Source organism: Phoxinus phoxinus (genome assembly GCF_949152265.1).
Source record: "Phoxinus phoxinus genome assembly, chromosome: 4".
NCBI lineage: Eukaryota > Metazoa > Chordata > Actinopteri > Cypriniformes > Leuciscidae > Phoxinus > Phoxinus phoxinus.
Window position 1 is genome coordinate 35,474,348 of NC_136879.1, and position 27,263 is coordinate 35,501,610.

General features: G+C 36.9%; 1 protein-coding gene across 12 annotated transcripts in view; it reads left to right on the plus strand.

The window, feature by feature from the left end:
- cadm2b (cell adhesion molecule 2b) overlaps positions 1-27,263 on the plus strand; it is a 225,519-nt gene that overhangs the window by 193,888 nt on the left and 4,368 nt on the right. For 11 of the 12 annotated variants that reach the window (XM_079608828.1, XM_079608823.1, XM_079608830.1 and 8 more), the window contains 3 exons: positions 6,384-6,569; positions 7,395-7,485; positions 8,252-8,430. In XM_079608828.1, coding sequence (XP_079464954.1) covers positions 6,384-6,569; positions 7,395-7,485; positions 8,252-8,430 — 456 coding nt within the window. The remainder of the gene's footprint in view (positions 1-6,383; positions 6,570-7,394; positions 7,486-8,251; positions 8,431-27,263) is intronic. The other variant, XM_079608819.1, reaches the window with a different exon arrangement.

The following is a 27,263-nucleotide window of genomic DNA, read 5'->3' on the forward strand; positions in this document are numbered from 1 at the left end:
CGCTCACTTTAGGATGGTCAGGGAGATACGAAGCCTTGTGTATCGGGTCAGATCGGTGGATGGCCCCGGCTCCCGTCGACTCAACTTTCAGTGCGGACTCTTGAAACTTCAGCACAAATCCAGGATCTCCTGAGATCTTATTTACCACAGAGGTTTGCCAGTGTTTTAAAAATGCAATCCACTTTATCTGCATCTGTACTAAACATGCTATACTATTTTCCCTCTTTCGTGTGCTTTTCATGCCGTTTTAACACTAGAAGTGCCACAAGCCTCTATCTTTAATGATAAATACCCAATTGAGAGATTAATGCATTTATTGTATTAGGATATCTTTTAAAAACAAAACAACACCAAACTGTACATTTAAACAAGTTTAATTATACATGTATAAATAATAAAATCATTAGTAGCCTACCGTAATTATCGCATATTCACAACAGATAGGCTATATTTCCATATCCATTCAACATAACTCAGAACAAGATAATGACAACTAAAAGTATCTTATTTAAATATAAAACATTTTATTTTAATATAATAACAGAGAAAATAGTCTAATAACTCCCTAGCAACAGTTTCGGAATGCAGAAAAAAATACTCAGAACATCTTAGTAACCAAATAACCTTAGTAATCAAAATGTAAGAGTAAAAGTGAAAAAATCTACTTACAAAATTTCTACCTCTCCTCTGAGAAATGCAATTGATTTTCACTGGTTGATTTTTACCTACACACCAGAAGCGTTGCAGAGGTCTGTTCTGGAGGAGGGTGAGAAATAGCAGATTGGACTTATCTGCAGTTTCTCAGTTAATGAGACACACAACATGCACTCATTAGTGTGAGGAAACAAAATAAAAGTCATTTACATGAGAGTATTGTTGGTATTAAATCATTAAAATAAATAAATTGGTATTGTTCACAAGTCATTTTTCAAAATATCTTCTTTTGTGCTCCACAAGTTTGGAATGACATGAGGGTAAGTAAATAATGATAGACACTGTAGAATTGTTGACTTAGTTGCCTTAAAATTAAGTAAATAAACTTTGTGTAATTTAAAAAAAAAAATAAGTTATGTGAACACATAACTTAACTAGGCAATGGGTTTCCTCGCTTTTTTCAAGTCACCTGATCACTTTTTACAGTTAACAAATTTTCATGTTTGGGTGAACTATCCCTTTTTTTTTTTAATTGCCATTTTTGCAACATTTCTTTGCAGCTCATTTAAAAAAAAAAAAAAAAAAAAAAAAAGAACAGAACAGAACAGAAAAAAAGGTAATCAGTCTTCCAGAAACGTCAGATGATGGCATGCATCTAAAGGAGTATGGCAGCGCTGCAGGCATTGCTATGGGAGCATCTGACTGACGCTAGGAGAGAGAGAGGGGGGGGGGGGGGGGGGTGGAGAGAGAGAGAGATGTGCTTCAGCTCTTAGTATATCAGCACAGTAGAGGCACAGTATCTAGCTTTCACACCACTGACCAGATATCACTGCACCATTTTCCACAGCGATTAGCATCAACACTTGTCGCTGTATATGAAATTACATACCAGTCGTTCCTCATATGAGCATCAGCAGGGACCCGGATTCATACAAAAACTCATAATTCTTGCATATTTTATAATAACAGAATGTTATTAATTTCCTACACTAACAAAATGTGCCATATTACCATGTACTCTACCATTCATAAGTTCGTGGTTAGCCAAATATTATTATTAATTGTATTAATTTTTTGAAATATAAAGGGATCAAAAGTGACTGTGAGTGCAACATTGTTACAAAATATTTCTAAGTTCAAATAAATACTATTCTTTTGAGCTTTCTATTCATCAAATATTATATGTCAAATTAAAATAGATAACAAGTGTCTTTAGAATGATTAATTGTGTCCATTCAATGCTTTCATCTGCCACTAATGCATTTGAGTCATTCTGCTGTTTTCTTTCAACAAACATTGATATATTCAGTTAATAATAAGCATACCATGTAATTAGTTTGTAAAAAATGTTAAACAAATGACAGCCGTAGTTCTAGTCGTATATTGGCAATGAGTGTAAGAGCAAATTGTTTCAAAGAAAAAATATATTTTGTGTTAAAAGGTAATAATTTGCTCCACCTCTAAAATGACTTTCCTTTTCAGCTCACATCATCCTGATTCACTCGGAAATACAAAACCTTACATTATATTCAGGGCTTGACGTGAACACCTGCCAAATGCGGTTGGATTTCAGCAGTGTAACACAGTCAATCCCACTTTGGCGGGTTGAATTTTATATATAATATATACTTTTTTTCAATTGTAGTCTTTTAAAAAGGCATCTTAAATAATAAACCAAGTGCAATAGTGTTGTCAAAAATATCGATTTTTCGATATCGATACTGAAATATCTGAAACGCTTCCAATACTATTTTTTCTGTAGATACACTATACAAGCTGCACTTTCTTTCTCTCTTATGATCTCTCCGACAGCAAGTCGACACACAAACCCGCCTCCATTCACTCACTCGTTTCATTTGCTCCGGATGAATATTGTGTCAGTTATAGGGATTGAATTTCGGTATGCGCGTAATTCTCATAATTTTACTCATTCCTGCAAATTTTTGGCTCACACCCAAAATATTGGCAAGTATTCAAGTAAATACACTCAGTTATGTTTTAAGTAAACGTATGCGCATGCATCTGTGCGTTCAGTGTTTAAGTGACGGCAGCCTAATATACCTGCATTCAAATTGTGGGATAATATTAAAAATATCTATATGGCAGTTTTTCCCCATGGTGTCAATCTCAAAATTCATTGGCTAGTAACTTTGGAAAACCACTATTCACAGTGGCTGGTGAGAACAAAAAAAGTGAATGTTGAACCCTGATTACATTTGGCGTGGTGCAAATCCGAAGTGACTTGCAGCACATTCAGTGGATGCGTTTTATCAATACTAGTTTTCTTAGAATTGAGCTAACAACCTTTGTGTTGCTAGAGCAATGCTCTACCAGTTAAGTACATGATGGAAGTAAAATGGGTTTGGCATTTCATTTAATTTCTTTAGTGTTCCATCGGTGTTTTGTATAGACAACATGGATGGGATTTGGATGGGGAAAAAAAGCCAAGGACACCATAGATGTTATGAATGTTTTACTGAGTCTGTGTATCTGGGCAAAGAGAGATACTCGTCCGTTTTATCTGGGCCAGGTCATGCATGTATATGTTTAGTAAGATGTTTGCTGGAGGCAATCCTCCAGGGTGATGTTTTACTTAGCCATTCATGATGCTGTTGATCCAGGGCTTTCACAGACAAAGACATGGCTTTAAGTGCTATTATATCTGGTTGCTGATTCTCTGTCACTCTCTGTGTTGTTCCTCACACAGACGTCATGAGGACTCTTCACAAGCTCTAAATGATGTTTTGTACTTCACATTTCCACAGGCTTTCAAATAAACTCCAGGCTACAAGGCACACTTTTTCCAGCTGTATATTATTAGGGTACTTTCTATTGGTGGATTGCGTTTTTTTCTGTGTGATTGCAAACGAACACCTTGAAGAATGTCATATTGCTGTTGATGTATAAACACTAAGTTTGAAGATTAAAGGCACAGTATGTAAGTTTCGCAGCCAGATGTCGCTTATTCAAAACAATAACAAAGGCGTAGCTTGATGACGCTGTGAATGAGCGTGGGATAATGCCGGGTGACGTCTTCACCTCACCAGCCGATGGAAAGCAATCCAACGGGACTCGGGCAGAAATCATGTTCATGGATGAGCTAATGTATTCAAGTTTTATTAATATTACTGTGGTATGAAGCAGGGCAGAGCCGGTGAAGCGAATGCTAATGAGAGACACCTGCGTCACGTGACACACTGGTCTCGAGTCCCATGGATTGACGACAGTGAAGGACGAGAGGTGTAGGGCCCCGTTTACTCGTACATTGTTATTTTGAAAAACGGTGACATTTCCCTTCGTTTGTGCCCTTCGTTTACACGCAAACTGATAATTCGCCTCTGAAAACGATTATTTCTAAAAACTCCTGCCACAGTGGAGATTTTGGAAAACTTGCATGTAAACTGAGAAAAACTGAGTTTTAGGCAGCCGACGTCACAGTATGTGACTATTTTCGGGATTCTGATTGGCTAGTGTGGGCTTGAGCTTCTCGTTACACTGCCACCTACAGGTTTGGCATGCTCTTGACGGTATATTCAAGGGTTCGTGTAAACTAACACTTTTCTGAAAACTGACAGGTGTGCACAATGTTATTTTTGAAAACGGAGAGGGATGAAATGTCTGTTTATGAAAATAGCCGTCCACGTGTAAACGTAGCCTAGGCCTGGGACATTTAACGTTGCTGTTTTAATTTAACCTTCGCTAAGCCACGCCCGAAAACTGTCACTGGCCAATCGTGGCTTAGCAACCATAACTAGGCGCGGGAGGTCTGGCAAGCTTTCGAGCGAGGGAAACATGCCGAAGCGTTGTGCGTATGGATTGTGCAAATCTGATACCCGGTCTCCTAAAAGTTTGGACGGTGGGGTGGAATATTTTCCCTTCCCGAAACCTAAAAGCCAAGGGGAGAAATGCCGGGCGTGGATCAAGCAGTGTGGGACGCCCCATTCACAACTAAATGTCGACAGAATTAACAAAAATACCTATTGCTTGGAAATAATGACGGTTCTTTGTTCATAATGCATATATTTAAACGTAAAATAAGACGATTAAAGGCAATACGGAGGCTCACTGACATACTTAAAAATATATTTCAGCATTTTGTTAATCGACGGTCTACTACCCCTGAGTAACTTTACCCAAATCCGATCGCGGCTCTCCCGGTGTTAGTGTTATTCCACAAGATTTATTGATAAGCTGTTTGATTTATAATTATTAGATTTTATTAAAATTTCACTTACCCTGCTATAGGCTTTAGCTTAAATTTTGATGAAATTATTCTCTAATCGGTTGCATATTATGTTGTGGATATATGCCTCGAATGCATACTGCAGTCCCTTTTGTCTCGCTCTCTCAGATATTTCACCTGTTCGCCAAAAATTACTAATTATCTCCTTGGGAATGTCTGACACCGGTGCATGCATACTGTAATAGACGTGCCAGGCGCGAAAGCTTGTCAGTCGTAGCAACAGTAACTAAGGAGGGCGGGGCTTAGCAAAGGGTCAATTATGCTTATATGCCGCAGTCGGCCACTGCCACTCCTTTCTTTATGTCATTAAGTTACATTTAACGTTTGCAGGTTCCCGTTTTCTTTCCTCCCTGAACATGAACTTTGTTAGTTACGTTTGACCATTAAAATTTGCATTATTTTATTTCATTCTAATGAAAAAGCTGTAAGTGCTAAATTACTACTCATACAGGTCACTTTATTTGACGATTTAAAATTGTGGGTAACGCAGCACCGTTTTACTTGGTCAAAACAATCATACTAAAAATATGTTTGAGTCTATTGAAAGTTATGTTATAACACTGTGCTTTCGCTTGGTGGCTGGTATGAGACACTTGATGCACATGATAACTAGATGATATTAGAATATAATATTAATTAAAGCTTGTGCTGCTAAATGGAAGTGCAGATTCACCACTCGTTGTGTCATTTGGGTTGTCTGTCTGTGTTTACACTCTCCAGACAGCCAGTCTGTGGTTTATTCAGTGAGTCATTAAATCATTTACTCAACCGATTCATTCAAAAACATTGATTAGTTCAGAAACTAACAAGTGACTTTTGTTATAAATGACTCACTGAAAATTGAATTCAGCTAATTTGTTGAAAACACAATGTTAAAAGTGTTTTATTATTTTTATAGCAGACACTTTTATCCAACACGACTTATAAATGGGTATGTACAATAAGACATGAGATTCACTCAACTGATTCATTCAACGAGGCAAGTGTCTCAACTGGTTCACATTCACCGACCGGGTCAAAGAATCACCAGTGTTGCTTAGACACGTTGTTGATTTTGCTTTGATTTCATTTCAAACTATTTTCGTTTGTGGGTAGAAACCATGTGTAGGTTTCTACCCAAGTGCCGGCATTTCTGAATGGGCTGAGGTTGGGATTTAGTGAGTTTGAAGTGAAAGTATTTGATGACCGTATACTATAATATATATTGCTCTGATTCATGTCTACACTCTAAAAAATGGTGGGTTGTTTCAACCCAATTTTGGGTAAAATATGGACAAACCCAGCCGTTGGGTTACATTTTTACATTACATTTTTAACCCAACGTTTGAGTTTGTCCATATTTAACCCAAAATTGGGTTGAAACAACCCAGCATTTTTTAGAGTGTATATACAATCTTGAATATCACAGAACACTTAATAATCATAATGCATGATATACTAAATGATGTACCTGTAGAGTACTGTATATGTAACATTAGCTTGATAGGTCTTCTTGTGACTGTTGTGGCAGGTCAGAAGGAGGTAAACGCCACTGGGAGGTCATTCACGGTCAGGAGTAGCGTACACCTCAAGGTGGCCAGGAAGGACGACGGGGCAGCGTACACCTGCGTGGTGGAGCACATATCTCTGGGCTCAATGCCGCACCAGGTCACAGAAGTGCTGGAGGTCCACTGTGAGTCATAGTTTTGGATCAGTTTCCCTCCTGACTTTAGTTTAACCGAAACTGCTATTAGATCGTCTAAAAACGGGACGCCTGCCAGCACCAGTTTAAAGACTGGCAGAGCCTGCTGTGTTATGCGTACAGTAACTGCAAATTAGCAATGTTTGGGAGTAGTGTAACAGTAGCTCAGTAACATGTTTTCAAAATAACATCAGTAACATGTTTTCAAGCTATTTAAAAAGTGACAATGTCTGATTGTATAATGTATATATATATATAATATTTACAATAAAGTTTTTTTTGTGGTTTGGTTTTGATCCTGTTTTTTGTATTTGTTGTCTTGTTTTTTTTGTGGTTTGGTTTTGATCCTGTTTTTTGTTTTTGTTGTCTTGTTTTTTTTTGTGTGCGTGTCTTGTGTTTTTCTTTTGTTTGTTTTTTTTGTTTTTTTGTGTGTCTTGTGTTTTTCTTTCATTTTGTGTTTTGTTTTGTGTGTCTTGTGGGGGTTTTTGTCTTGTGTTTTTGTTTGTTTTTATTTGTTTAATTTTAAATTTTTTGTTTCATCATGTTTTGTTTCTTTTCGTGTTTTTGTTTTGTCTTTTTGTTTTTTGTCTTGGTTTGTTTTGTGTTTTTATTGTGTCTTGTGTTTTGTTTTGTGTCTTGTTTTGTTTTTGTTGTGTCTTGTGTTTTGTTTTTGTGTTTTTTGTTTTGTGTCTTGTTTTGTTTTTGTTGTGTCTTGTGTTTTGTTTTTGTGTTTTTTTGTTTTGTGTCTTGTTTTGTTTTTGTTGTGTCTTGTGTTTTGTTTTGTGTTTTTGTTGTTTTTTGGTTTTGTCAATCTAGATCCTCCTCAGGTTCAGATTGTGCACTCAGTAATAGTACCTCAGGAAGGACAGTACTTCAAACTGGAGTGTGTATCCAAAGGCAACCCACTGTAAGTGCAGCTTTCTTTTAATCACCTATGTGAACTTTGTTTGAATATGATTTGTCTTATGAAGTTGAACTTGCGGAATCATCACGTCTCAATGCGACCCTTATTTGCATGCCAAGAACAAAAAGCAATAATACTAAATCAAATTGTGATATTTGGGAGAGATTTAGTGAGTCATATAATCTTCTACAGACAGTTGTAACTCTTTTAGCGTGCCCTTTCTGAGGTAGAGGACAAAAACGTAAAACGTTCCTTGAGCGGAAATGATAACAAAATGAGAGAAACATCTTTTCTGTCACCAGCCTACTAAACCTATGGCCTAAAAAGATTACAGGAGCTCAGAATTTTTCACGTTATACATTTACAATGGAAGTACAAAAGGGGGGGGGGCATTTACATTGATGCATTCTTGTGTTAAAAAATAGCTTGACTGAGTGCAACGAATGGACCTTGAACACAGATTTCTTTTTTATGTACTCAACAATAATTCATTTCTGACAAAAACATGAAATAAGAAATCCAGTGTAGTGTACCTTTTCCTGTACACTAGGGAGGAAAAAAAATCTACATAAACTAGCATAGCAGCACATTTTCTGGCACTATGTCCCGATTTCAAATGAAATCCATATGGAAAGAGTTTCTTGGTGTTTGAAATGCAACAAGATGCTCAACTGACACCCACTCATGCAGTGTCATTTCCACGACGGACACACAGTTCTCGATCTTTACGTTTCTAAAGCCTCATGCTAAACCGCTCTGTTGTTTTTAGGCCTGAGCCAGTTTTCTGGACGAAAGATGGAGGTGAGCTTCCTGATGTTGAACGAATGATCGTGGAGGGTAGAGATCTAATCATTACCACGCTGAACAAAACAGACAACGGCACATACCGCTGTGAGGCCGGCAACATCCTCGGCACCAACAGGGATGAATTTACACTGTATGTGTATGGTAAGTACTTCTGGGTCAACCTAACATCTGGAGGGCTATAAATCCATACGTTTGTTTTATATTCTCATGTTATGTTCTCATTATTCGTGAAAGTTTTTGTTAATATCCATCGTAATCTGCATCAAAACACACATACGCACTCGGTGAACTCCTCCTGGCCTAGTTTACCAGTGTTTTTGTGTGTTGGGGGGTATACAGCAGAAACTGCTGGTGACTGCAGTATTTGCCACCAAAGTGAGACGGAGCCAGAAATGATAAGTTGGTTTTCCAAAACAGGAAGTAAAGCAAGAGGAGAACACACAATTAAGGGTCCACTGCTAATGCGGATAACATTTGTCAAGCTAAAATTGGAAGGAAGATACAGAGCGCCTGGGACAGAGACGGATTTGTAGCATCGCTTTTTAATAGGCCCAACAGCAATCTTTGAGAGAGATCATTTGGAAGGTACACATTTATTTTTTTGTTCTAAAAGCAAAGACGTGGGATTTGTCACAACAGGAGGGCCCTTTATGGACGGACGCCTTTTGAAAGTTGAGCCCACAACTCTCCATGCCGTTCCGTTGCCCTAGATTTATTTGGCCACATTAACAAGACACCCAAAATAAATATCTCCACTAGTGTAGAAGCTCTAACTGAATTAGGTTAAACCAAGAAGAATACCTGGAGAAAGTTGTTTGCTAGCATAATGATGTATTACCGACATGCTAGCCAAAATATATGTATATTATTAAACTTATTTGCACAGATACTTTTGAATGGTTGTCAATGGACAATAACACTTTTAGTTACATCATTTACTAGCAAAGACTAACCGAACTATAACCAGTCAAACCTTGACTTGCAGGTTATAGAAATAAGAGGAAGCAAGAAACAGACAGGTGTAGAAAGAGAAAGAGAAGGAGAGGGAGAATCTCATTCACAACTCATTACCTCTGCTTCTAATTCATCTAGATGTCTGACTTCACCCGAGTGATATTTATTAAGCCCTTCGTCTCAGGATGAGTTGTCCGACTCGGCTCTCGAATGAACCTAATTTGCTAATGGTACGACTGCCAAGTGGCAATAAATGTCAGTTGAAATCACGCAGCCTCTATTCATCTCCAGTTACCGTTTTAATTTACATTTATTTATGTGTCTGCTTGTAGGTACACTTTATTTTTCCAAGGACAGATAGAAATGTGAATATCTGGTTTTTAGGAAAGGAAATGAATGAAAAACAGGATGGTACATTTTGTTATTTTAGTATTCTGTTAAGTAGGATGGCAAATTGGGCCGTGATATTTAACATTACTTAGGTTTGTTTAGAAATAGACATAGAAATTAGTATCATAAGGAATTTAATGATTCCGATTCTGAAAGTTTCGATAGAAATGACATTAAGGTTTTAGTTCAGTACATTCGGCAGAACACTTTAAACATATTCCAAAGATAATAGAAATATTTATGAAATTACATATAAAGATGTATTTACGTCCTACTTAAGCGGGTCACAAAAACATTATAAATGTCAGCTAATTGCATTTAATATAAATTTTGATTATAATGCATTTTCATATAATTACAGTTAACATGCAATTCATTGGACAGAACCATTACATTCAGTTTGCACTTAAGTATATATTTATTTAAGTATATATGTACTCTTTCTAAAAGTATGCTAAAGTGTAGGCCTTCTTCTTTTTCACAATAAGTGAATAATTGATTGAAACAAATAATATACTAAACCAAAACAATACTATTTATTTATTTATATAAGTACCATTTAGTAACTCTGTCTAGATTTAAAACTGTAAAATGTATAATTTTTGTACCACTCAATCAGGACTCCTAATACACCTCCAACCCAACTGCCATTGGTCGGAGAAACTGTTAGCCCCGCCCCCAAACTAACACCATTGGTTTGAGCCAGTGCCACTATGTTGGGCTGCGTATTTAAATATACACATCTGCAACAGATTTTTACAATTTTGTAGTAAGTAGTGTTACATTAGTTGTGCAAGTTATGCCCAATTTAGGGGCAGGTGGGGAGAGGGATAATATAAGATAAATACAAATACATCCATTTGGGTGCACTGACTAAAAATTTCCACTCAGAAAGAGAAATTGAGTATTTTCTTGTAAAACGTACTCCAGTTATCTGCTTTGAAAACCCATTTTTACAGTGTAGCTCTATATATACTGTAGTCATCAGAGCTGTGGCATATATTCACTACCCACAAAACACTCTCTTGACCATCCTGTTGTATAAATGAATGTCAAAAAGCCCAAAAGACAAAACTGAAGCCAGCATATATTCATGTCAAGTCAGCAGCAGTAGACAAGCATTTTCTAGAAAGACAAGCATGAGCTAGAAAACAGCAGTGTCCACAGACAATCCAATTGCTCCTCTATAGATGTGAAAATCCATGTATTGGTCCGCACGCTCCTATGTGCGAGTGTTATTGAGCCGTTGAGAGACCTGTGACATCTCCCCTGCAGGTGTAATGTATAGTCTAATAGCACCCAGCAGAAGGTCTGAGCAGACGAGACTCACTCTGGCTACTTCTCCTCTGGCTTTTAGCATCAGCATTTACGTCTCATGGGTTTAATCCAGCGCTTGCTTGGAACTGTAAAATATTTATTGCTTGCTTTCTATAATCAGCATGTGTTCGCTACCAACCCCCTCTCAATTAAAGCCACGAGAACGGATGAAAAAGAGTTTTGTTTACTTGCTCTGAAAAGCGTGCAAACATCCATAAAATTGACGTCTTTTCAGAAGTGCGTCCTGCAAGAGATGAAATGCTTCCAGAGGCACTTGTGAGGCAGTTTGACCCTAAACGATATCCTTGCCAAATAGCTTGAAACTGCTGAGTTGTGTTTATACTTCTTTTAACTTTTTCCTCCTCTTCAGTCTTATTTAAAGAGCTAATTATTTGTCTGTAATCTGTTCAGGAGACATGTTAAAAGAAGGGCGTGGGTGGCCAGAGACTGATCAAAGCAGCCCGCGTTTACAGTTCAGGCTGAGGAAACTAGCAAGTGGTCACGTTTCTGATGCATTAAACATTAGAGAGCCAGAACCTTGACCAACAAACGTGTAAATAGAGCTGTTTTTGCATAGTTTTGGACATGGTGATCTGTAGAACGAGGCAAATCCAGGTCATATTTCACACAGAAATCAAATAAGTTAGTCAGAAACTTGTGAGACAAACCTCCACAGACTGTCCCAAAAAGAGACTTTCCTCTTGAAACTTATATTTTAAATATGTAAAATATGCTGTAAATGTACGCATATGGGCTTTCGGAGAAGTACAAGCTAAGATAGTAGAAGTAAATAAAGTGCCTTTCTACAGAGAGAAGACAATATGACAGGCTATGTGCTTCACAACAATACGGTATCTGCATAAATGAATATAAATATGATCTACTCTTTTTTTCCTATATTCCTGAGGTGCACCAAAAAGTAAACATGAACATTTCCACGAGCATTAAAGATTTGGGGTCAGTATGGAAAAAAATAAAACTTTTTTTTCAGCAAAGATACATTAGCGGCGAGTAAAGACATTTATAATGTTACAAAAGATTTCCGCTTCAAATAAATGCCGTTCTTTTGAACTTTCTATTCATCAAAGAATCCTGAGGGAAAAAATGTTTTATCACGGTTTCCACAACAACAGTAAGCAGCACAACTCTTTTTTTTTTTTACGTTGATAGTAATACGAAATGTTTCTTCGTCATATTACTTTATTCACGCCATGCGGTAATTACCATAGTCTCGAGATGACCACACGTGACGTTATATTTAGAGCTGTTCATTGACTTCTATCAATGGCTAAATGAATCTGCAGCGGTCAAGTGGTACAGCGGTCAGGTGGTACGAGTAAGAACTGTAACTACGAGCTCTACGAGGACGTGAATGCTTTTTAAAAGTTGAAATCGCGTAATTGCAGTGATTACAACATGGTGTGAACGCACCTTTAGAAAGATTTCTTTAGGATCATGTTACACGAAAGACTGGAGTCATGATGCTGAAAATTCAGCTTTTCCTTCACATGAATAAATTACATTTGAAAAGATATTAAAATAGTGAATTCATATTTTAAATTGTAATATATATGTAATATTTCACAATATTACTGTTTTTACTGAGCATAAGAGACTACTTTTCGAAGAAAATGACTGACCCCAAACTTGTGTATATATTGTAACTTGTGCTACCGTCAATGGCCACCAGGGCCACGTGTGCGCAATCTCCATCAACAACGCTAAAATCAGACTTAATGTTCTTTAAACAAAATATAATTTCGTACTTCTTTTGAGGTGAAATAAGCCCCAGACACATGTTCTTGTCAGGATTCATAAGATTCCCCCACATCAGAAACCCTGGGGGAAACGCACTCAGCCCGCAGCAGAAATGAGCCGCGAACAGTCACACAGCGTTTGAACTGTAGCGGGAATGTTGATCTTTTTCCTCTCTTCCATCTCTCTCGCTGCCACTTCACGTCACCTCCACCTTTTTACATCAGACATTCTTTTTTTCCTGATTGTACAAATTGGACTAAAAGGTTTTTGGCTCCAGTGTTGAGGGGGAAAAAAGCTAGCCGCAGATGAAATTCTGGTTGTCAGACTGTCAAAGAGGTGAGAGATAAAAGGTCTTTCTAATCACACATAAGCTCTGTTTCAGTAAATCGAAGGGCAGATTCTCCAGTGTGAACGAACAAGTACGTGGGGACAAGCAACGTTGGGTCTCATTCACTAGTTATCGCGTGGATTATTGTTTTTTGTATGCACAGGACAAAAAAAAATTAACCTAATTCACATTATGTGCATATGCACATGAATTTGTTCTTAACCTTGTTCTAATACAAATGAATTTGGAGTATTTTAATGAGCGACCGTGTGCCAGAGGTTAGTCATTTGCATAAAATACACCCTAATTCCATATAAGGGCTTTCCATACAACCTTTTTTACAGTTGTTCATCGCTTTCAGCAAACATGTTACGCTCTCTAAAGATGCACATAAGCGTATCTGCGTTGTTATACAGATTAACCTCACAGCTCAAGCTAAATCGCAACTTCTCTTAAAGTGTAACTTGATAATAAATGACGGTAGTATAGGTAAATAAACAATGTTTACTGGTTCGCCTCAACCTGGATTGAGGAATTCACGTTTATTTGTCAGCAAAAGTCCACCAGATGACACGAAACACTAGCCTGGCTCCGTCCTCTTACGTACTTCCGCTCAATTTTCATTTTCCTTCAGTACGTCGTCTGGGTTTGCGGTATATTCGCGGGTTTTCTCTGGCCAATTTTTTACCGATCCAATCAGCGAACAGATGGAGTGGCTGAGAACGGTGACGTTGAGGTTGTGCGCTAGTTTGAGTTGTAGTTTCGTCATGACCAAGCGTTAGCGATTGGTTATGGCAGATCCAGAGTGGCTCTAAGCAGATCCAATAGTTTTAAACTTCAACAGAGTACCCGCCTTCAAGGAAGTTAACGCTTGTCAATGGAGAGCGGCCAGACTCAATATACAAATGAAATGTACGAGAGTCTGGTATAGGACCAGGCTAACGAAACACACCATCCAGTGAATTTTAGACGGCTTTCGTGAAAACTACGGATTGTACTTCCATATTTTGTAGCTATTTGTATATATTTTCCACAGTTGGATTGACAGAGGATTATTAACAGTTATTATAAGAGAAGGCTTATAATTTAAAATGGTATCATATTTTGTCTACTCTTTAAACAGCATTATGGTAAAAATGGAACACAATGGCAACAGCTTTCTTACCTGTAGGTGACTGCGTTTTACTTCCGGCGTAGCTGACAGAACGTTATATTTGTCCCTCCATTTCTGTGTTTCCGTCAGTATTTTCTCCGTTTTTAGGATTCTTTGCAACCTTTAGCCTCTGTAAAACCGAACTCACTCCCGCTTAACGTTTACTCTTTGAATTCTTGCACCCGGGAACAATACAAGTCGACACAATTATGACTAAGAATTTGCTAAGTATTTCCTACTAAAGCAAGGCGGTAATTTACACTGGTCAAGCGTATCTACAGCAGACTAGTGGGAGTGGCCTTGAACGGCAACATGTCCAGTGCATTATGGGTGTTGAAGTTTTACTAACAATTTGGCCAAAAGGAAGAAAATCTAAATTGCTAAAATTTCTAGATTTAAAAAATAAATTTCAACTTTCTACTGTGTAGGCTGCCAAGTTTTATTGAAAGCCAATTTTGCCAGCGGTAAAGTACTGGTGTGGTCATATTTTTATTTATTTTTTCACATGAAAAAAGGTCCATTGTCAATAGCATTGAGATGTATGAAGCACATCTCACACAGAAGTCACTTTCAAAGCAAGCAGCTTTCTGTTGGTCAACAGGCTGAATTCACATGACCAACTTGAACATGAGTGAAACCTAACTCAAACGTTTTTGCCCCACGCGAAATTCAATGGCCGTTTTAAGTGTTTTTTGCGTAGGCCTATGTGTGGTTTCAGTTGTTACTATGTGTTTTTTCCCCATAAGATTACAATAAATTTAAGGGGCCGTTTACATGGCAGTGTTTTCAACAGAAAACCTTTTTATACGTTTTGGCCGTTCATTTACAAAACAAGATCGTTTTGGGGGCCTAAAAACGCAAATTTAAGTTTTTTAAAACGATTATACCGTTATAGTCTCTGTGTAAACTACAAAAACGTGGATTTGTGAAAACGGTGACGTCATGCGCATGAATATTACATGTTCAGTCTATATGCGCGTAGTGTTTTTTTACAAAATTACATCGCCACCTACTGGCCAGGCAGCAGAATACAGCGTTTTTTGTCGTTTTCGCGGATACGTGCGAACGGGGATCGCTTTGAAAACGTTGTCGTCTGTACACGAAAAACACAAAGGCACAACTTTTCTGTTTTTAGTACATTGTTGTCGTGTAAACGTACCCAAAGTACAAAAGTGATCGATGAATCATGATTTGCTCGTGAAGACGTCCGTATGCATATTTCACACACAAACTCTCTGCATACACACGGTTAGTGAATGAGACCAATTGTCCCAATTTGTCATGCCCGTTCGTTTTATCTGTGTAAGATAAAGAGGCTAGTAACTCAAATGACTTAACTGGTATTAATGCGGTAGAAAATATCTTCAGCTTCAGAGGCTTGAAATACAGAGCGATTTGCATGATAAGTAACATCATTACAGAGCAGTGCAGCGGGACGTAGCAGACTCCAGAGATTAGCAAGAATGTATAGTTATGAATATGCCAAATGGATGTGTTTTGCAGGATGTGTTGGTTTGTACAAAACTGCATTTGTAATTGAAACCATTATGTCGTCCCAGTCGTCCATGTTCCATCATTCTGACAGCAGGTTAATGCTGTCGGTTAGTGTCCTCATTAATGGTTTTGAGTTTTGTGGCCAGTTTTTATTTTTATTTTTTTTATTCTCTCCCCTTGTGATGTCCTCACCCTTGTCTTCCCTTACTGCCCCTTTCTGTCTGCGTCCATGGCAACAGCTAAAGATTTCCCAGGTACAACTACAGGTAAATATTTTTTGCTGGAGTGCTGACATCATCATTGCGAGACAGGGCGCTGTAATGTGGCTTGTGGAGTGGTGGGTCGGGTTACGCCAATTAACCTCCTCCATAGCATGAGCTGGGAGCTATTGCCTTGCATGGGAGCACTGCTGATCTTTGTGAAATGTCATGGTGCTGTCATTCACACAAGACCCACATTTACAGGCATCAGCGAAAGGAAATGTATCTCATTTCTGTTAGGAAGAATCTGGAAAAGTTAGAAATACAGAAGGGTCAATGGCACAAGGATAGGCTTAAAGTATAGAGGATGACGAAAGGGAATATATTTTCAAAATGTAGTTTAAAATGCATGTTCTTAGAAATGTACACACTCCTTTTTGCATTTATGCCAGTTTCATGCATTTTTGAGAATCCTTTAGGCCATTTTCAACATCAAATGTAATGTAAGGAGATCTTAATATAAGCATTTTTCTACAAATTTGTGTCAGTTTCATACATTATTGAAAACTTTTAGTCCATTTTCAACATCAAATGTAATGTAAGGAGATCTTAATATAAGCATTTTTCTACAAATTTGTGTCAGTTTCATACATTATTGAAAACTTTTAGTCCATTTTCAACATCAAATGTAATGTAAGAGATCTTAATATGGGCATTTTTCGACACATTTCTACAAATTTGTGTCAGTTTCATACATTATTGATGGCCATTTTTTACATCAAATGTCAAGTGGTGTAACCAAGTAAATCTTTATGTAATTTTTACATCTGCTTATTCGATTTATTAGAGACCCATAACATAGTTGAGCCTTAGTGGAAAAAATTTTTTTTTAAAGTTTTAATGAAATAGTAGACTCTTTTTCAAGCATGCTTTAGTTCTTTTTTTTGTTATTATCTCCAATAACCAGACAGACTGCATCTTAAGAAACCAGCACTCAATTCTTGAAGATAGCTCAGTGTCCTTGTAGATCATTTGAAAGGCGTAAACACAAAGCTACGAGAAAAAGAAAAAATAACCGTCTAGTTTTAGTTTAACTCGCTGGAACTGAGTTGCAGCAGTGACTGTTAAATCGCTGGCATAAAAACATGTTATTATATGTCATCAGTGTGTGCATGGTATGGCCTTTTGAGAATATGTTTTTATTTTGCTATGTGCAGTTTGTGTCCTGTTTTGTTTTTTGTTTTGTTTGTTGGTGAACCGTTGATTTTTCAGCTTGGTCGTCTATTTCACTGGGGTCTCTGTGCTGAATGTTTCACCTCGATGTGTTCTTAACTATTTGTCATAGGTCAGATTTACTTAGCCTGCCTCTCCCGTAAGGGAACTGATTTTAATTATTATAGCAACTGTAATTTGTTTTTTTAAATCTAATCATATTTTATGCCACCCACACCGTATTCCACTGGGAGTAGAGTGAACATGAGTTGCAAAATGAGATGACAGCGCTTATATACAGATAGTATTTCAGGAGCCATCTGTATTTAGAACACAGTTCATAGTTTTAAGGAACGTCACCAGTTTATAAATTATTGCTATAATAAAAATGGCAAAATACCATGTAGAATGCCTTGCATTATTATAAACACAATTTATGCTTGTTTTTGCTAACTGGTGGATGAACTGTTACTGTATTCTGTGTTAATCGACAGCAGGCCTCTATGGAAGCTTGTTTCCGCCAGAGAATAAAAAATAGGTAATTGCAACTTTTTATCTCACTTTTTTTTTCTTTTCAGAATTGTGAGTTTATATCATGCATTTTGGACTTCAGTTCATATCTAACAGATCTGAAAGAAAAACTCACACTTGTGGGAAATAAAGTTAGAATTGCAAAATATAAACTCGCAATTCAGATTTTTTTTTTTTCAAATGTAATTTTCTATATTGCAGTTTACTTTTTCTCAGGATTGCGAGTTTATATCGCACAATTTGGACTTTATAATGTGCAATTGCAGGTTTATATCTAACATTTCTGATAAATAAAGACTTTTTATCTCACAATTCTCACTTTTTTTTCTCACAATTGCAAGTTTATATATTGCGATTCTGACTTTTTTTCAGAATTGAGATATAAACTCACAATTGCGGACAAATTCAGATTTTTTTTTCTCACAATTGCGAGTTTATATCTTGTAATTTCTCGTAATTGAGTTATAAAGTCTGAATTGCGGGCAGTGTTGTGTAAGTTACTCCAAAAACTTAATTAATTGCTAGTTACTAATTTAAATAATAGTAAATAATCTACAAGACTCCAACAGTGTAATTATATTACTGTACTAATTACTCCCTCTAAAATGTATCACATTAATTATTACTTTCTAAATCCCATATCAACCTCAACCAGTTAAACAAAACAATCATAAACATGAAGCTGCTCTTTTAATTTGATCAAATAAATAATATAAAATTAAATACTTTAGTCATATAAAATGATGAAAGTAAAAAAGTATTTAAAGGGACACGGTTACATTGAAAACATAAATTTTGAACATTAGACGTAAAATTTTGATGTTACAGTAAATATTGTTTTATACAGAATTGTTCTATACCGTATTTATTGCAATAACATCAGAAGTAACTGTAATTAAATTACAGAAACAAGTAATCCCTTGCTTTACTTTTTCCAAGGGGAAAGTAATTAGTAATTAATTACTTAGCAATGCGTTACACCCAACACTGATTGCCAGATATAAACTCGCTATTGGAAGAAAAAACGTTATTGCTTTTTTTTCATTTTTTTTTTTTTTTAATCTTATTTATTTGTTTTTTTTTATTTTTTATTCCATGGCACAAACAAGCTTTCATAGTTCACAAATGCTGACAATAGAGCTTAACGTGTTGAACGCTTCAATAATAATGCAAAATAAAAGTGTTGCCTATAGACCTCATTTCTTATCTCCACAGACATTTGTATGTACAATTTCACAGGGTCTTTGCCACAAATTGTAAATCAAGAAATGAACATTAATTAATTCCACAGTGATTTATTTTGATGCAAATGTTCATTTAAAGCTATGAGGATTCTGATTGGGTGTGTGTGTGTGTGCCATAAAACACATTCTGTGCCTCTGGCCTTTCACATGCGAGATCTTAATGGAATTCATTAACGCTCAAGCAAAATGACTTGCGTCTTTGGCCACATGTCACCATCCGTGAATGAGAATAATGATCTCTTTACTTTCACAAACTAGCTCCGTTTCCAAAGGAGTTCAGTATGTCTTTGCTCCACCAACAGAAGTAGACACATCAAAGTCTCTTTCAAGGAAAGTCTGTTCACTCGGCGGCCATATTTGCAACACCTTTCAAGACCAAGTCCTGAAATAAAACAAATAAAAAAAGCTTTCGGGTATAAAGGGGTAAAATTATATATATATATTTCCAGTGTTGGGGTAAAGCATTACAAGTAACTTGACTTATGTAATCAGATTACTTTTTTAAAGTAACTAGTTACGTAATGCATTTTTGAATTTACAACAAATTATAATTTTTTTGTTACAACAAAAGTTACTTTTTCCAATAAGTAACACGTTACTTTGTTTTCCCATTTATTGACCTCTACTGTACAGGCGTGAATTTTTATTTCCTTTAGCCTTAGGATTATTCATTTCACTTTTGGTGTGAAAAAAAATATTTGCCAAAAATATAACTTTTTTTTTTTGTTATTAAAAAACAAACAAGCAAGCCCAGCACTGGTGAGAAACAAATAACGCAAAAGTATAGCGTAACGCATTACTTTCCGTAAAAGTAACTCAATTACAGTAGGTGCTTTTTTAGGGAGAATTACTTTTAAAAGTAACTTTGCCCAACACTGGATATTTCTCAAAAATGTCTTTAAAATAAGTAATTGGAATATGTTACCATGAACCACAAAAGCCTTACATATGGAGCACAAATATAGCCAAGTGACAGGTGAATTTCAGGAAAATGCTGCAAAATTTGGAGCCTTTGATATCAACAACAAAAATAAATGGGAAACATTGATCCTACGTAAGCTGAAAAGCACAATACTATTCAACATTTGAGGGTCAGTGAGATGTTGTTTATTTATTTATTTAGTGAAAGAAATTAGGTTGCCAGGACAACTCTTATTCAGCAAGGATGCATTAAATTGATCAAAAGTGACAGTTTCAAAAATATTTCTATTGCAAATAAATGATGTTCTTTTTAACTTTATATTAATCAAAGAATCCTAAAAAAAACATGTAAGAAATGTTTCTTGAGCACCAATTACAAATTAAAATGGATTTCTGAAGGACACTGAAAACTAGAGTAATGATGCTAAAAATGTAGCTTTGCCATCACAGGAATAAATTACACTTTTAAATATATTCAAATATAAAAGGGTTGTTTTAAATTGTGAAAATATTTCACAATATTACTGTATTATTATTAAATAAAAGCCAGCTTAGTTGTTATAAATTGTAAAAATATGTCACAATATTACTGTATTTTTATTCAATAAAATGGTTAGCATTAGAGTCTTTCAAAAACATTTAAAAAAAACTTTTCAATGGTATATTGTAATATTTGGACTATTAAAATTGCATTTTATTATTTTGACTTAATTGTTTTTAGAATAAAATGTAAAAAAATATTGCAGTACATATCTGAATACCTTCTGTCCCTTTTATAAGTGCCACATAAACAACATTTTACTGTGTATTTTGGATAATTTGTGTAAACTTATGTGTTCACTGTTCAACAATCCAAACATAAAAAGGCCTTTCATAGACCTTTAAAAATCGGCAAGTGTCTTATAAAATGGTGGATAGCAACAGCTGCTAAGGTAGGATTGGTCAAAACATTTATTTGGGCCGGGGCTTAGCGAAGCATCACCAGTGGCTTTCTTTCCCAGTCACGAAAAGCTTTGCGGGTTAAGAATAATAAATAAATGCAGTATTTATTTTTTTCTAGCTTGACACAACCAAGGTCAAATACAGCAAGTACACTCCCACGTGTAAAATCATGAGAATTGAGAATCGATATTAAAGGACCTTGAATAAAAGAATCAAAGTGATCAGTGTGTGTGTGCATGTGAATAAATGAGGAGACATCACTGTCCCGCACAAGCTCTAGAATGTGAATCCTGCCTTTAATTATGAACTGCGCAACAAGAAAAACATTATTATTCATATCACTGCTTTAAAACTGACTATTCACGAGACGCCATAATAAACAGCCAGTATCCTTATTATCAAGGGATATGCAAAACTCCACATTTCTAAGCAACAGCCATCTATAAATAAATAAAAAACGAGATGGCAAAGAGAAATTATTGCAATAGAATAAATAAACTTTTTGAATTGTAAATGTATATAATTCCTGAGGCTTATTTAAATGAGAAAAAATGAGATTGGAAGAGCAGCTTGAATTCATGTAACTGCTACACAGCTCATTCGGTTAGAGTCGGGGGCAATAAATTGAACTATATTATCAAACTGCATATTCATAAGAAAATAAAAGACATCTGCAGCAATAATGGTTTTGTTGTGTAGACGTGCTATCATTTTTTTATGCATCATGTCTTTCTAACATTTATTTATATAAAGCATTTTGCAGACATCCATTAACTTACAAAAGTGCTTAATATTTATGTAAGCTTTATGGCCTGGTTTCACAGATAGGGCTTAGATTAAGCCAGGATTACACCTTAGTTCAATTAGGACATTTAAGTTACTTTTATAAATGTGCCTTAGAAAGAAAAAAAAAAACATAACATGGTGTGCATCTTGAGGCAAAAAAAAAATGGCACTGACATATTTTAAGAAATGTCAGTGCAAGTTGCTTTCAGTCAAGACAGCTCATACTGGCATATTAGTCTGGGACTAGGCTTAAGCCTTGTTTGTGAAACCGGGGGTAAATGTTTTAAATAGTCGGTTACACTTTATTTTGATAGTCCACTTTAGACATTCTACTAAGTAACTTTTCAACTACATGTCAACTAACTCTCATTAGAGTATTAGTAGAGTGTAGTATTGTTGGGGATTGCCCCACTGAATGCCGGTTCTTTAATGGGCTTAACCACTTCAGTACTCTGATCAGGGAGTAGGAGTCATCATATCTTTTCCACATTTATTTTGTGCAGGGTTTCACCATATAACATATCAATTATGCATTTGAGGTAGTTTCTGCAATAAACAAATAAACAGAAGTAAATAACCAAATGTTAAACATACATGCTCACATACTGTTGTGATAAACAGTAGCCTACATGACAGATTAGACTATTTTAACAGCTCTCTCAAAGTGTGTTTAGCAGAATAAGAAAGCAAACAGAATTTAACAAAATATATAAACAACCTAAGGTGCATTATACAGCGACCTCATTATTGTATTAAAGAATAATAAATCTAGAATATATTATACAGATGCATAACCATAGTTAAACGAGGTATTGCTAAAATTAGCAAGATAAGCCACGATGCTAGCGGCACTTTCACGTGCGTTTCACATGCCAAACTAATGTAGGGCCTACATAAAGATCGCGAAACACCCGCGATTCAAGATTGCGAAATACCCGCGATTTACAGGCTTAGTGTTAAAGATAATCTTAACAGTATAAACATCCAGTATTACAAATATAAAGTCAGGAAATAAACTCACTTCTTCAATAACTTTTATCCTGCACTCAGCGATGCTGCACGGGTAGAAATATGCGTCATATTCTGACAGCTCTGTATGCGTAACGGAGAACGCGTCACTTATGCCAAAACCGCATCCAATAAAATTGCGTACTACATACTCTCCGTATGTATTAAGTATTCTACATAATAAACCCTTATAAAATACAGCAGTAGATAATACTTAAAGACAATGTAATGTAAAGAATTCACAACAAGTATACTGTCAGTAGACTGTTAGGTGTTAGGGTTAGGAGAATAAGTTGACTTGTAGTTGCAGAGTTACTTATGACCGAAATTAAGTCACAATCTCGAACTTCGAATTAAAAAATCGTCGATGCTACCACGCCCCCATGTCACGTCCGGTCGGCTTGTCAAGCGGGGAAAAAACACGCGTGAAGTCGCCGGTGTGGAAGTATTTTGGATTTCCAGTGAGTTTTGTTGACAACGTTCGCGCTTCAAAAAAGCCAGTTTGCAAATTCTGCTGTGTGCGTGTACCATATTCTTTCACTGTTTCAACAACGCGATCTCACGACCAATTCGTACGAATTTGTACGAGTGATTAAAAGGTGGCTAATTCGTACGAATTTGTACGACCTCACTCGTACGAATTTGTACGATTTGTCTGAACCCACGTGATGGGTAGGTTTAGGGGCGGGGTCAGGGGTAGGTCATTCGTATGAATTCATACGATTTTGGCAAATCGTCAAATATGTACGATTTAGCAAAAAACGTACAAATTCGTACGCAATTCGTACGAATTAGCCACCTCGTAAAATTTGTACGAATTGCCGTGAGATCGGGTTGGTTTCACACATACTCCGTGTGCAGTGCGTATGCGGTGCAGGAGCAGCACGCGATAGTGCTTCACATATGCTGCGTTTGCAGTGCGCAACTGATCCACGGTTGTACCACAAACACATACTCACTATTTTTATTTCAAATGCAGAAATTATAACTTCTGCATTTGAAATAAAAATAGTGAGTATGCGTTTTCTATCCATAAGTTATAACTTCTGCATTTGAAATAAAAATAGTGAGTATGCGTTTTCTATTTACAAGTAATAACGTCTGCATTTGAAATAAAAAATAGTGAGTATGTGTTTGTGGTACAGCCGTGGATCAGTTGCGCACTGCAAACGCAGCATATGTGATATCAGCAACTTTTATTTTTTAAAAAGTTGTGTCAGCATTGCGATTCTCTTTGAACACATATACAATCTTTAATAGACACAATTTAAACAACGTATTATTCAATGCATTCTATATAGATTTATATATTAAGTTGCTCAAGCAAGTGGTAATATTTTAACCATGTATTTATATTAAAATCGCAAAAATTTTAAATAAAAACTTAAAATTGACAAAAACAGCCGACTCGCATGCCTTTTCTTTTGCATTTAAATTTTAATACAATAAATCTTGCATGTCACAAAGAACTTGTTTTTCCACCTCCACGAATGAGACGAGTGTTGTTCATTATGTCGCCTTGTTGAGGTAAATTGTAGATTTATCTGTTAAACCAACAACTGTTTGTTTGTTTGTTTGTTTGTTTGTTTGTTTGTTTGTTTGTTTGTTTGTTTGTTGTGAACTTGAATGTCATCTTCTGTGAAGAAGACTGCAGTTACAAAAGAGAAACTAGATGGCAGGTTATTTTGCTTAAGTTTCCAATTGACTGAAGATAGAAGTTTTTGTTACATTATGTTGTTAATAAATGTTTTAAATTTGACAATATGTCAATAATCATTTGACATGACAATGTACATTGCGAACATAGGTCAGATGTTATATTGCATAAAATTCTAGTCTAAAAATGGCATAGCAACCTGTGCTTTAAAAAAAAAAAAAAAAGGAAAAATCGAGAATCGAATCAAACTGTGACCTAAGAATCGAAAATGTAATCGAATCGAGGATTTGGAGAATCGTGACACCCCTAGTCAGTAGAATGTCTGTTGGGTGACCAACAAAATAAAGTGTTAGCAGATATTAAGCTGACAGTCTAATACTCTAATGACAGTTAAATGACATTTAAAGTTTTTAAAGCAAAGTTACTTGTAGTTAGTAGAATGTCTAAAGTGGACTATCGAAATAAAGTGTTACCAAATAGTCTTTAAATACTGCATAGCAAGTAAATTATAATCTGATATCTGATTTTGTGTGTTAAAGTGATTAGGCGGCAAATGCAACACAACATAGGCTGTCAAAATTGGAGTAAAGCAAATCTCATGAATCAAGATTGAACAGCCTCTCCTAAAGCGTAGCATTCTTTGAACTTATTTTCCACATGGCTTTTATTTTTGCCTCTAAACAAAGTACATGTTAATTGAACAAAATGGGTTCATTTATGTGTTAGAAATGGGTCTGCAGAAGTCCCTGTTCTACACATCTCCCAGGGTCACTTTGCCAAGCGCAGCAGAAGACAGAGCCATTCATCATTGTGAGCTAATGAGAGCAAGTTCGAAGTGCAATAAAGACACATAGTTAAAGTTTACACCCTTGCAGAAGCACTGAAATGGTGCCCAACGCTGGGCCAAAAGGTGCTGTGTCAGGACACAATCACTCCAGGTCAAAGAAAAAACCATTTTGTCCTGTTCCCTTCAAGCGAGGTTAAAGGGATATTTCACGCAAAAGTCCTGGCATCACCCTCATGCTGTCCCAAACCTGTGCGACTTTCTTTCTTCTTTAGAATACAAAAGGTGATTTTTTTTAAAGAAATCCTGGCCTGAATGAGGATTTAAAGGTGCAGTAAGCAATTTCTGAGAAACACTGTTGATATTTGAAATCAACCCAAACAAACATGCCCCCCATGCAAATGCACGAACACGCAATGCAAGAGTGGATGTCTCTTCTGCAGCGAAGCAAAATAAAACGTAGATGACAAATGAAGAACATGGAAGAACAAAAAAAAGAACATAGAGTACACAAGAGTATGTACAGGTACAAGCAAGAGTTGGTTGTTAGTCGCCAGCAACTCCAGACAAACAATGAACTCAAAACTGTCCTGTTAGCTAACATTACAACAAACAGCATATCTTTGAAACAGCAAAACCAATGTTACTCGTGTGCAGAAACAACACAGAATGCTTAGGTCCCTCCAGCGCTGGAAAGCTTTTCTAATATTAATGCGTGTCCTAAAGCTCTTGCCTGATCATAACTCTTATTTTTCCAGAGATATTCCTCTGACCTTTTCTCTTTTGTATTGTCTCTCAGCCATCTCTCTTTCTTCAAATCTCCCTCTTGTTCTCTCTATCTCTCCTCCCCCATCATGAGTGGACACGCCCCCTACTGCTGATTGGCTCACTCTCTCTCTCCTCCCCCATCATGAGTGGACACGCCTCCTACTGCTGATTGGCTCACTCTCTCCTCTACCCTCATGAGTGGACACGCCCCCTACTGCTGATTGGCTTACTCTCTCCTTCCCCATCATGAGTGGACACGCCCCCTACTGCTGATTGGCTCACTCTCTCTCCACCATCATGAGTGGACACGCCCCCTACTGCTGATTTGCTCACTCTCTCCTTCCCCATCATGAGTGGACACACCCCTACTGCTGATTGGCTCGCTCTCTCTCCTCCACCATCATGAGTGGACATGCCCCCTACTGCTGATTTGCTCACTCTCTCCTTCCCCATCATGAGTGGACACACCCCCTACTGCTGATTGGCTCACTCTCCTCCACCATCATGAGTGGACATGCCCCCTACTGCTGATTGGCTTACTCTCTCCTTCCCCATCATGAGTGGACATGCCCCCTACTGTTGATTGGCTTACTCTCTCCTTCCCCATCATGAGTGGACACGCCCCCTACTGCTGATTGGCTTACTCTCTCCTTCCCCATCATGAGTGGACATGCCCCCTACTGCTGATTGGCTTACTCTCTCCTTCCCCATCATGAGTGGACATGCCCCCTACTGCTGATTGGCTTACTCTCTCCTTCCCCATCATGAGTGGACACACCCCCTACTGCTGATTGGCTCACTCTCCTCCACCATCATGAGTGGACATGCCCCCTACTGCTGATTGGCTTACTCTCTCCTTCCCCATCATGAGTGGACACGCCCCCTACTGCTGATTGGCTTACTCTCTCCTTCCCCATCATGAGTGGACACACCCCCTACTGCTGATTGGCTCACTCTCTCTCTCCTCCACCATCATGAGTGGACACGCCTCAACTGCTGATTTGTTACAAGTGTGTTGCGCTGCTCGCCCCAATCCCCTTTCAACAGTGTTTATCAGAAATCACTTACTGCACCTTTAAGCTTGAAAATGACACAAAAGCTCCATAGTGGGGCTCCATAATGGAGAAACAAACTAAAATTAAATTTGTTATAAAAAACTTATTTGGCCTCCTCTTGTAAGAAGTATCATGAGCACATCAATTGTTTTTAGTCGGATGTTTTCAGTGAATCAATTGTTCCGATCCGCAAAACGTTTCTGAATGATTCATTCGCTAATTTTGCTGATCTGGTTCAACTCACTGAATCAATGATTTGGTTGCAGTGATTAACAGCACACAGAGGACCAGATTTTCAGTGAATTGCATCTTAAAGTTTGTTCTCAGTCTTCATAAACTTTCATTATGGAAAAGAGGGGCCAAGCTATTCATCAAAATTTCACCTTTTGTGTTCCACAGAAGAAAGAACAAGATTTTTTGGGTGAACTAATCCTTCTACACATTCAAGGCAGGTAATGGCAGCACTAGCTGT